This window comes from Labrus mixtus, chromosome 16 (genome assembly GCF_963584025.1).
Source record: "Labrus mixtus chromosome 16, fLabMix1.1, whole genome shotgun sequence".
Classification (NCBI taxonomy): Eukaryota; Metazoa; Chordata; class Actinopteri; order Labriformes; family Labridae; genus Labrus; species Labrus mixtus.
In genome coordinates this window covers 1,026,981-1,039,788 of record NC_083627.1, presented here as the reverse complement: position 1 = coordinate 1,039,788, position 12,808 = coordinate 1,026,981, and the positions used below count along the sequence as shown (strand labels likewise).

At 44.8% G+C, this 12,808-nt stretch overlaps 1 protein-coding gene across 1 annotated transcript in view; it reads right to left on the bottom strand.

Moving 5' to 3' along the window:
- Window positions 1–12,808, bottom strand: part of LOC132991486 (glutamate receptor ionotropic, NMDA 2D-like) — a 121,318-nt gene that overhangs the window by 52,916 nt on the left and 55,594 nt on the right. The window contains exon 6 of the mRNA XM_061060273.1: window positions 10,508–10,648. Within this exon, the coding sequence (XP_060916256.1) occupies window positions 10,508–10,648 (141 nt within the window). The remainder of the gene's footprint in view (window positions 1–10,507; window positions 10,649–12,808) is intronic.

The following is a 12,808-nucleotide window of genomic DNA, read 5'->3' as shown; positions in this document are numbered from 1 at the left end:
TTGCGGGTATCAGTTCTTATTATGTTAATTAAACTCGATTGTTTTCAGTTCAGGCGGGAAAAAAAAGCAGCACGGGTCCCTTGAAAGTTCATGAAAAGGTTTCAAATAAATAAATGAGAGCATCCTTTAAAAGATTGTTGTCGTCTCGGGCTCGAGTGCAGCTCTGAGTTTGAGTTGCTGTTTTGGATGTGAGAGAAATATTTGACAAAAGAAGAGCGGAGGTTAAACAGAGACTGATGGCGTCCATAATTGGTGTGAGCGGATGAGGGGGAAATAAAACATTAGAGCGCCCATTACCTCGGGCAGAACCATTAACAAAGCCTCGGCATAATTAGGCAGTGAAGTCGACCCCTCCTTTTTTAAAAGCCCCCCAAGTACAGATTAGCAAAACTCATTCCTGCTCTGCGCTCTCACAGGGTCTCACCCGCCCCATCATTTATGCCGACTGTCGAGGACATGAGTCATGTGACTGAAAAGTCCACTCACAGGGACGTTACTCATGGATGATGAAGGTGGGAGGAGGAGGAGGAGGAGGAGGAGGAGTACATCACGGCCAGCAGCTGAGTCGGCTCTAACATTCATATTTCAGCGGCAGGTGTCGGGTCTGGAGCCAGGTGTTCATGAGACACCCCTCAGGGGAACACCTCTCCTCTCTGCAGAGTTCATCAGGGTCAGCTCTGGAGATCATTCATCTTTATTCTTATTGATCCTTAACGGTCAGAGTCTCGATCCATACCACTGTCAATACTTTCCTGTTGTTTGGTAGAAAGACGAGAACGACGCAGCGTCCTCTGATCAATGATCGAGTTTCCACAACGAGCTGAGACTTTTTGTGAAGGGGAACGCTGCAAGCACGCGTCAAGCTGGACAGAATAGATTGACCCGGACAGGAAGTCAGACGAGGAAACCCACAGAGCGTCCGGTAAATTTCAAAATAAAACACAACATGCAGACTCCTGATCGTATATTCCATCAACATGACGTCAAACAGGCACCGATTGAACAACAAATCATCCTCAGAAAGACAAAGCTACATGTTGTTTTGCACGTTTTCCTCGTAATGTGAAAACTCTCATTTGTAAAAATAATTGTAAATAATTGAAGAACATGTTTCAGTATTATCACAGTGAATATTTCATGCACACTTCTCACAGTTGTATTGAAACTCTGCCTTCTGTCTTCTGTTCTCCTCCTCCATGTTTCAGAACATTCCTGTTAAACCTGAAGTGTCCTGCAGCTCTGCACTCGACATCTATGCTTCCTCTGTATCTTATAACGCTGATAAATCTGTGTGTGAGGAAGGCGAGCAAGAGAGAGACACAGAGACAAACTCTGAAACACGCCGAGAGAGGAAACAAAGACAGAGGGAGCAGAGCGGATGATTCTCACCTGAGGAAGAAAATGATGACGGCTAGTGTGAGAGAGAGAGAGAGAGAGAGAGAGAGAGTAACACGGGCTAATAACGGGCGAGCAAACCTCGACAGATGGAGGATGACGAGCTGACATGTTGACGAGCGAAGGTGTGAAAGAAAGAGAGAAGGACAGGAGTCCTTCATGAAGAAGCAACTGGTGCAAAAGCAAAGGGATCCAAAAGGAGCATTTTAACAATCTGTTTACTACAACAGCAATCACACATCATCGAATAAGCGTCTTCTTTGTGATGCAGTCTCAGGTCTGCAGCTCCTAAAACCGTCCTCTGAGTGAATCTGTCCCCTATAGACCACCTATCTATTTCATGTCTACACTCCTGCACTTGTGTATCATTACCACTGGCTCCAATGTATTTTCAAATATATCCACTTCAATTGTCCCTCTTATTTAAAACAACATTTAACACCACACAATTCCTCATATTCTTTAAGACAAAGCTACAAAGCTCCCTCTGACTGATCCACCTATAAACATCAGAACAATAAAGAAATCACTGCTACCTTTTCTCACAGAACCGTGTTGCTGCTTCTAATGGTAATGTCCTCTTACCCTCTTTAATATCACATCTTTTTGTTTTCTTGATATGTAGCTATGTGCATCTACCTCTGATGACTTTGTGTGGGTGCTGTGGCTTTGCGGGAGGGACACGTGGGCAGATGGGTGTTTGAGAGCCTTTATGTTTATGTGTGTATTTTGTGCTTGACTGTTTGTATCACACTGTAATGTTGTGTTTTTGTTTTTGAGTTGGACCCCCTCGAATACGAGATGGTTCATCTCAAGGGGCAATCCATCAAATAAACAGAATTTCTCACATGACTGATTGCACAGCTCTGGACATCTCCCCATGTCAATACTGTTCATTTACATCGACCTCCAGCAAACTATGTTGTATTTAATCTTTCATATTTAAGACCAGTAATGTTTAGTTAAATCCTGGATGTATATATTCTCATTCTTAGTTTTGATATTTTTAGTGCTTATTTACTTTGTATTTAATATTATATTGTGTTTATTTTGCTAAAATTATGTGTTTGGATAACCTGCTGCTGTAACGCCACAATTTCCCAGTTTGGGATCAAAAAAAGTAATTCTATTCTAATCTATGATCCCAGCGGTGAGCGACGGCGGTCTGAAAATGGTTCTTCTCGTATCAGAACAACGAGCTACCTCCGCCTCTCATGCATGTGCAGAACGCCCGTGGTGGTCGGCCGTAGTCTCTGCGGTGTGTTCAAGAGCAACTTTTTGGACAAGAAAAAAGACAAAAGCGTCCTTATTCTCCACTTGTTCTTTGCTGTCTTGCTCGGTGTGTCAGGGTCTTTATCTCTGCTGTGTGACGGCTTCATGTGAAGAAAACAAAGAAAGGTTTTAAAAGTGAAGACAGGACACAGAGTCAGGACTTCTGAAAGCTCGGAGGGAGAAGTAAAGACAGTTTTCCTGCCTGTGTGGAGAGGTTCTGCCTGTTGAAGATGACCGCTGTCGCTTATTAAAAACAGAGAGAGCAGGCGGTGTGACAGTCGGTCCCCCTGAGGCGCCGAGCTTCAGGCCGACTCCTCCGTCTCTCTCATTTCTTTTTTTGCCTTATCTTTCTCTCCTCCTTCCTCTTCCTGCTCGCCCTCTCCTCTGTTTCCTCCTTACCGCCTTCTCGCTCGCTCGTCCTCCCCTCTCTCTCCTCTGTTCTGTCTCACCGGGTTTTCATCGTCGGATGATTAACTGGTCATAAAAAAAGCTTATTTTATTCCCTTTGTTTTCCGTCCTATATTCTGCTTTGTTTCTATTTTTGGTTTGATGCTTCAGTCCGGAGAGAATTACACAATTAAATATTAAAAGACAAAATAAAACAGAAAATAAAGAATGTCTGTGTTTTTCCTTCTCCTTCCAGATTTCCTGTTCTGGTTCTTCTGTTTGATCCGTCTCCTGAAATCCTCCTACCATGTCACAAACTACAAAAGAAGCGTCTGCCAGTTGTTGTCCATTTAGTTTTATTTGAATGTAACAGTTTAAAGTTTGACTGTTTTTTTGTTCTCATTGACTGCATTGTCATCACAAGGCTGGAAAATGATTTGCAAGCAGACAACCAACTCATCCTGATCCTCATCATCCTGGTTATCTCCGCCTCTGTCTCCCATCACTCTCTCTCTCTCTCTCCTACTTCCTGTCTCCACAGCCCCCCTCACACACACTCCCTCCTTTCCTTCCATCACATCATCCTGATATTTGAATTCCTCACGTCTGAAGTCCTGAACAGCTGCTTGTTCATCGGATTTTTATTTTTTTTTTGGTCGTATTTTCGGTGGACGCAGCCATGCAGCTCCGGCGTTCTGAGTCCACATCTGTCTCGGCTGTCAGAGCGTGTAAGTGCAAGATGACTGAATGATGGAGATCGTTAGGAGACGCAGACGCTTCAGATGTGTGCGTGTTGTTCTCAAAGTCTCAAAGGAGTTTGTGTAACAGAGTTAGAATGAACCTCTTCTGAATTTCTACAGAATGAATGTGTCTGTCATATTTATGTTACTTTGTTGCCGCCTGGTGGTTTAATAATGCAACTGTAGGGCTCCTAGCTGGCCACCGTACGTATGTGTGTTTAGTGCTGCGACCAACACGTCTCTGTTTCATGTTTTAAAACTGTTCCAAAAACTTTAGGTAACGTGTATTTTGTCCATGAACCCGTTTAGAATGTACTGTTAGAGTTTCGGACATTTATGTGTAGAAATGTTTATTTTATTTTACGAGTTTCAGTTTGTTTACATGCCGAGCTAATGCTAGTTAGCTTACCAGTGAGCTGCTTCCTCGTGGCCGTGATGCTCACGTCAATGCTCTTGTGTGCGTGTTTTTGTGTTACACAGATGTGAGTCCTTGCAGTTGCATATCAGTGCTGATTGTGTGCTTTTGTATTATACACCAGGTAGGCATGGTTAAATTAGTTTCACATAAAAAGTGAACTGTAAATTCATGTTGTTTGTGTTAATTGTAAAAAGCTATAAAATGCACTTCATTGATGGTCACGTGTTAAAATGATTTTAGTATGTTTATATACAGATACAAATTTTAAATGCTCTTATTCTGTACTCAAAGACAAAGTCAAATTCCACTATACGATCACTTGTGCTAAACATGTATTTATTTGATATGATTTCATGATGTTATGTAAAAATACTCTTAAAAAGAGAAAGGAACCTCTCCTGAGCTGAAGATGTGAGTCCTTGCAGTTGCAATGCTGATTGTGTGCTTTTGATTATACACCAGAATAAAAAGGAAAGAGATCCAGAGTGAGAGCAACTCCGGCTGTTGTGGCGTTCTTCCTGCACCATAACCATCTGAGACAGACACACACCCTCCATAGTCCAGCAGAGAAACACAACCGGGTACATTTGGAAGGAGAGTCTGCTCTCAATATATCTGAGGCACGAGGTCCATAAATCTATAAGATCATTAAAACATTAACTGGCTGTAATTGTTTAATTATTCAGGAGAGATTTGCTGTGAACGCCCTCGCCGTGTTTCCTGTTTAGTGTTATTGTTTGAAGCAGAGGAGCGCCGTTGGAGAGTAGACTCATGAATCAACGCCTAGGAGAACCGCTGAAACGCTGAACTCATTCAAACCTCACCGCCAGTTTCCTCAAACAGTCTGTGAGCACCACGGTCTGTCAGCGGCGTGCACTACAGCGCCGCTAGCTGCCCCGCTAGCTGCACCGCTAGCTGTGGTTGGTGTAAAGCGGGTCGTGCTGCTTCCCTGCTGCTCTTTGTCAGAAACAAAAACAGCGAGCTAGTTTGCGTGAACACGTGATGTGACTTTTTTGATACTCACTCGTTTTAAACGCTCGTATCAACTCAGATCTGATCTTAGGACACATACAGAAATGAACTAAAGCCACGTTTCCACCGAGCGGTCCGGTTCACTTCAGTCCTCATTTATTGACGTTTCCGCTGTAAAAAGTTGAGATTTGGTACCCAAATGACCGCTCTGGACCGTCTTACTTTGTTGCTACTCTTCTGTTCAGGCGCCAAGCGTACCGACCCAACCCTTAAGAGCGGCGCTACGCACAGCGCAGCCTATTGATTGGTCAAAAGAATCGTCACTTCCTGTGAGACAGCGGCAATAAAGGACGAACACCAAATGTTTAAATATCCCGAGAGAGAGAGTCATTTCAGTTTGAATCAGTTTTTGACTACAGGTCTTGTAAAATGTTGAATTTGAAGTGAATACCCGTGATGGAGTTCATCTCCGCAGGTCAACAACAAGGACTTTCTTCAGATGCATCACCACAGAGAGTAGCAGCACCCTGACTCTCTGTCGCCACGTGCACGAGACGAGAATCTGCAAAACGTTTTCATGATGATCTGAACAAGATGCTTACAGAAGGTGTGTCTGGGATGACAGTGTGTTGATTAATGCCCGCACACTTTCTAAAGCGTCTAAAGGGCTTTAAATACTCTGAAAGTGTTTTTCTTTGGATCTTTTGTGGAAACAATAAATCCGGAGACCAAAATAAAAGCGGACTCATTAAGAACACTGACAGGTTGAGTCTAACCTCCGTCGGTGATGAGCCATTTTTAGCGAGGTGTTAACGTCCCCTGAGAGTGAAAATCCTTCACGTTTTACAGGGTTCATTCATGCCGCCACCGCCGCAGCGAGGACTTTCACTGCCTGCTCCCGAGACTCCCACGAGCCCCGCCGCCTGTCAGCGTGACGGACAACCGCGGCGTCTGATTGAGAGCGTTCAAAAGCTGCTCTGTGAAGGTCATGAAACGTGATGCAGAGCTGAAGATGAAACTCCTCACTTCATTAAAGAGGCGGCGGATGGCGGGCGGGCGGCGGGCGGCGGGTGGGTTGGGCGACCTGCGGTAACCATCCATCTGCAGTCGAAGTTGTTGTCTGTGCGGGGGGAGATTTCTCCGACACGTCCATCAATCTGTCACATCTGCAGCGATCTCTTATTGTCTCTGTTAACGGTTTGTGTGTGTGTGTGTGTGTGTGTGTGTGTGTGTGTGTGTGTGTGTGTGTGTCTGTGTGTGTGTGTCTGTGTGTGTGTGTGTGTGTCTCTGTGTGTGTGTGTGTGTGTGTGTCTCTGTGTGTGTGTGTGTCTGTGTGTGTGTGTGTGTGTGTGTGTGTGTGTGTGTCTGTGTGTGTGTGTGTCTGTCTGTGTGTGTGTGTGTGTGTGTGTCTGTGTGTGTGTGTGTGTGTGTGTGTGTGTGTGTGTGTGTCTGTGTGTGTGTGTGTCTGTCTGTGTGTGTGTGTGTGTGTGTGTGTGTGTGTGTGTGTGTGTGTGTGTGTGTGTGTGTGTCTCTGTGTGTGTGTGTGTGTGTGTGTGTCTCTGTGTGTGTGTGTGTGTGTGTGTGTGTGTGTGTGTGTGTGTCTCTGTGTGTGTGTGTGTGTGTGTGTGTGTGTGTGTGTGTGTGTGCGCTCCTTCAAGCGGCCTTCAGGAAGCTCAGCGCTCCAGGATGTCTCTCGCTACTCGTTGACAAAGCAACATGTTGTTTGGACCTTGTTCTCGTTATTCTCCTGTGATCTTGTAGTTCTCCTCTGATCTTGTAGTTCTCCTCTGATCTTGTAGTTCTCTTGTGATCTTGTAGTTCTCCTCTGATCTTGTAGTTCTCTTGTGATCTTGTAGTTCTCATGTGATCTTGTAGTTCTCGTGTGATCTTGTAGTTCTCGTGTGATCTTGTAGTTCTCGTGTGATCTTGTAGTTCTCGTGTGATCTTGTAGTTCTCATGTGATCTTGTAGTTCTCGTGTGATCTTGTAGTTCTCGTGTGATCTTGTGAACCCGCTCCAGGAACATACCCAGTGAACATGGACTATGTGCAAATCAGCAGTTAGTGTCCAGTTTACTTTAAATCATGCATCAACAATTTATTAAGAAAGAAATCTGAAGCTTCAGGATCGAGTTTGATTCGAGTACTGTCGGGACAGGAGGCTGATATTTGATATTTATTCATGAATTTACAGATTCAGATCTGACGTCTTGATGGTGATTGGCTGCAGGCTCGATTAAGTTCTCGTACCAATAAATATATTAGTTTAGTTTAATCGTTTATTTGAATCAGGGACAGTATACAAAAAAAAACATTAGTCTCAGATTAAGCTGGCTAGATAATTTTCCATCTATTGTCCCTGGGCAAAATACAAATCAACCAGTCACACACACACACACACACACACACACACACACACACACACACACACACACACACACACAGAGACACACACACACACACACACACACACACACACACACACACACACACACACACACAGAGACACACACACACACACACACAGAGACACACACACACACAGAGACACACACACACACACACACACACACACACACACACACTAGGTGACAGTGAGTGGGCGTTCTTGATGGACACATGGCGCTCCTTCACACCTGTCTCATGAAACAGACGTGTGTCATTGGAAGAGACAGCTTGAGAGCGACGGGGCGGACATGACACAGGGAGGGGGATGGCGTGCAGGACATTCATTATGTGTCGGCCGTGCTCTCTGCCAGGTGAAGTAAAGAAGGAAACCTGAGAGTTTATTTTTATAACCTAGTGAATTTATCTTCATTCTTACTCCTTCACCTGTCCGCGACGGCAAACTGCAGACTCGCTGACCTTCAACTTCTGCAAGTCGTCTCGTTTTATTCATGCTGACGGCAGAAATCAGAGCGAGGGGACTGGACCACAAGTCCTTCAATTAATGAAAACCACCTCCACCACCTGCGCTGCTGCAGCCACCCACGTCATGGTGCTGCCTTCTATGAAACAGCCATTCAGTCACTGCACACACAATAACAAGAAACACATACTTCAGGAACTTTGCTGCTCAAATGACATTTTGCATTATCTGCTGAGATCCGGGTTTCACACTCATGTTTGTGCCCGAGGCTTTCTCCTGCAGAAGCATTTTTAAGGAAAATAAACGTCTCACTATCAGAGGAGTCTCATCCTGCGAGAGAGTCCGGACACGTTCACTGCATGTCATCGAGACGAGAAGGACAGACTGCTGAGCATGCTGAAAGAGAACACATCACAACATGCTAAGCTAGCGTAGCATACCATTAGCCTCGGAGTCGATGCTGTTAGATTTAGTTGCCAGATGTGGATCCTCCTCACTCACATGGAGGAGGTTTGGCTTTGAAAGACGCATGTCCCCTAAAAGTTATGAATCTGTCAGACTGTGGTCGCTGTTAAAGTCAGCTCGACGTATAACTGGTGTCGTCATCTACTAATCAACCAGCACACAGAATATGAAGGTTACAAAAAGCTGCAGGAGTGAGCCGACGACCAACGAGCAGCTCTGCGCCCGACATAACTGTCGTAACAGTTTTTGTTGGTCTTTGTGCAATAGGTAATGATGTCAATCCTGTCGGCCATTTTGAAATGTTTAACTCGGAACCTGCTCTGTTTGAGGTCAAAACTCGCTCCGCTGATTTCACTGTTTGTGAATTGTCATTCACAAACATTATCAGCAAAAATCCCCCAAAACATCAAGATATGACTTATTTCACTCCTACTCTCTGCACATTTTCTAGCATCTCCCTGTTGAGTGTTAAACAGTGCAGTCACAAATCTCCCGAGCCGGTGTAGCAGCAGGTTAAAAAGACAGCCGCAGTAACCCTGACAGCTACAAAAGGAGAAAGCTGAACTCCCCCGAGGGGAAGGTGCCACAGAGCTGCAGCAGTCAATCAAGCCTCCAGTTAAAAGTTTCACTCCGGCTCCTCGTCTCATTTTCCCTTCCACATGTTTCCAGTCCCTCGGGGGAAGTAGGGCAAATTGTTCAATTTAAATGTGATTAAAGCGGGAAGGGTTTCCGAGATTCTGTACATGGTTCATGTCTCTGTGGTGCTAAAAGTGAAACCTGCCCAGTGCTGCTGTGGCGCCCAATCAGTAATCTGTGAGGTTTACATTTGGTATTTAATCCTGAAGGTGTCATTGTGCAAAGTTTACATGTGAGCAAAGCAGGAAGGAAACATTCAGATTCATTTGGACTCTCCCAATCCACAGGAAACTTAAACATGCAGCCTTTTGTATTCGTCCTTAATTAACTGCACCTTTAAGAAAAAGCTAAAGACCCAGCTCTTTCATGAATACCTACTAACTTAATGATGATGGTCTCCATATTATTGATGATGATGATGGTAATGACGATGGTTTTTGTTTGATAACGACGACTTATAAGATGGTTTCTATACTGATTAGAGCTCTCAAGAACTGCCCTCAATGTTGTGCTTTGCCTCTGGTCACTTCCTGTCAGCACCTGTGTGTCCAATCAGACTCAAAGCTGATCGTTTGCTCTTACTGACATTGTTCCCTTTTTTCTAGATCCTTGCTTGTGTTGTTCTTACTCTCTGATGTACGTCGCTTTGGATAAAAGAGTCTGATAAGTGAATTGTAGAATTGTAGAATTAATGCTGTCACACAGGAAGTGACCCTTCTGTCGGCCAATCATTGGACTGCAGTGTGTCTAGCTCCAACCTTTAGGGGCGGATCGGCACCCTTGGCAGCCCAACAGAAGGGTACCAAAAAAGTAGAAAAGTATGGATTAGTTACTTTGGTACCATTCCCAACTTTTGAGAATGGAAACGCCAATAAATGTGCACTGAACTGGACCGCTTGGTGGAAACGGGACTTGATTATCTGAGTCTGCAGGGCGGACCCAGGTCTCATGTCTCCCTCGTCTCGTCTTACATCATCCTGAATGACCATGAGTTATACATGCTCCATAGATGGTTCAGAACGGGTCAGCACATTTGTGTGTTACATCTTCAAATGACAGTGCGTTATTTCTCCGAGCTATAGGTCCAAACAGGAAGTGATAAAAAGCCTGCACAAGCTTTTAACTCCACTACAGAAACAGATCAGCCGCTGTGAGTCCAGGATGACTCAGCTCTCTGGGTTTGCTCTGAATGTGATCCCATTCATTAAATCCTGCCTGCCACTATTTACCTTTCAGCGCTGCTCTGCTGTCTGCTCGCTCGCTCTCACTGCTGTGTGTGTCTGAAGCTGGATGACATCGAAATTCAAAGTCACCCTCCGTCTCCTCCTTCCCCTCCCCCTCCCCCTCCCTCTCACCTGATTCTGTCTGGCACTCGGTGGGTCTGGTTGCCGTCGCTCTGGCAGTTGCCGGCGTACTGTGACCGGCTGGTGGCCCCCTGGTCCCTCCGAAGAGCCATCGCCCCGTGGGTGAGCACGGAGACGCCTTTGGCAATGCGCCTGCAGGATTAGGGAGAGAACAAATGAGACGGAGACACTGGGACATTTTCAAAGGTCCTTTGTGACACTGTTGAGGTCCAGGGATATTCAATGTGGAAGACCGACACTGCATGACTGACTGCAGACAATGAAAATGCAACCAGGTTCAAACTTAATGACAGAACTTATGGAGGGGAATGAATGGACTCCTTTCCTCTGTTCCTTTAGGCTGAGCAACATTTTAAAGAAGTCTCATCTCGGCAGTTTCCCTTCAAACTAATAAGTGGACAGTCATCACATATCCACTGAGACACGATGTTAAACTAAATCTATTCAATATGTTTCTCAAAGTCGGACGAGCACACATGGACATTGTGGAGCGCTAGCGTCTAACACTACACAGCTGAAGAGCATCGGGCCGCTCAGTCCAAAATCAAACAGCTAAGGACGAGTAGAAGACACCAGACGACACAGGACGTGCTATCGTGCGCTTTTTTATGGCGGTGACATCACTGTCCAACCCTTGATGTTTACGGCTGCTGGAGAATGTGTCGTCATGACTGTCTACAATGAGGGAGAAGCTCGAGTCCCGCTGGCTGTGTTGTTGTCAGAGCCGTGTTTACATGGACGGGACGGCCGGCTCCTCCCCTTGTGTATAAAAGCTGTTTTAGTCAAGAACTAGAGAGAAGAAGAAGAACATACTCACTGATTATTTGGATGTTAGTAAGAGTTTTTAGATCACGCTCATTCTGTGTCAGTTTACATGAAATGTGAAGCTACGCGCTAACTAAAGAGCGCTAACATTAGCATGCTAACACAACAATGTGAAGCTACGAGCTAACTAAAGAGCGCTAACATTAGCATGCTAACACAACAATGTGAAGCTACGAGCTAACTAAAGAGCGCTAACATTAGCATGCTAACACAACAATGTGAAGCTACGAGCTAACTAAAGAGCGCTAACATTAGCATGCTAACACAACAATGTGAAGCTACGAGCTAACTAAAGAGCGCTAACATTAGCATGCTAACACAACAATGCAGGACACAGGTGATGTGAAGCTACGAGCTAACTAAAGAGCGCTAACATTAGCATGCTAACACAACAATGCAGCTCGAGCTAAGGATCATTTTGTGTTTTAATGGTGTTTAATTATGATGCGTTCCATTTGATAACTCCTTCATGTGAACGTAAGTGGAGGGGGGTTGGAGGTGTGTCTCTGGAGGAGAGCAGAGGCTTCAGTATGGAGGAGGCGTGGCCTAACAGCAGTTTGTTTTGGTTTCACTCTGGAGCTCAAGGGCGACACCTACTGGATAAAAACGTGGAAGAGGAACGCTTGTGTAATGAAATGTGAAGTTGAAGCATAAAGTTCTGTTCTTGTCTCACTTTTGGTTTCACCTCCTACTGCTGCAGTATTTCTGTGTCCATGTGGGCTCGGGATTAATTTATGCATATCACAGTAAATAACACAAGAATCTAACACAACTATTAATACTGTTAGCTTCAGCCCAGATTCTAAACAAATGAAGAAACGGAACCGACTAAACCGATGATTAATACAAAGGTGCATAAATGACAGATTCATAAGGTCGCAGTGATGGATGAAGATGAAGCAGTAACCGGTGTTTGGCATTAAGGTATCACTACTCGGATAACAGTGTAGGAAAATGAAGGCCAGCTCGTTCACCTGGATGGATATGATTGGATGTTTCCAGTAGGCTGGTTGCCTAGCAGCTGATAAATGAGTCGGTGATGGTGAATCATGAATGAAGCAGCTGGAGCCTTGGAGATATTACAAGCACGACAACAGTGAGCATCCTGTTTCTAAATGAATTCATGCATCAAGTTTATTTCTCTCCTAACAAACTGAAAAGTACGAGAGACTCTCCGTCCGTCTCAAGGCGGTTCAATCCAACATTTGTCTTTGATCTGCAGGAAACAAGACGTTGGAGATCCGCTCTCCCACATATTTCAAGGTCCAACCAACACAGCAGCCACATTCTACACATCTGTCAGACCAGCGACAAACAAATGCCTCTTAACTGATTTACCATGTGAAGGTTTTCTGTCCTTTTCTGAGCGTGATACTCAAACGGAATCAGACCTGCTGCATCGCCAATTTGCCGCCACTATCCTGATACTTCACTGTTTTTAGGTAATATTTCATAATATGGCGACCA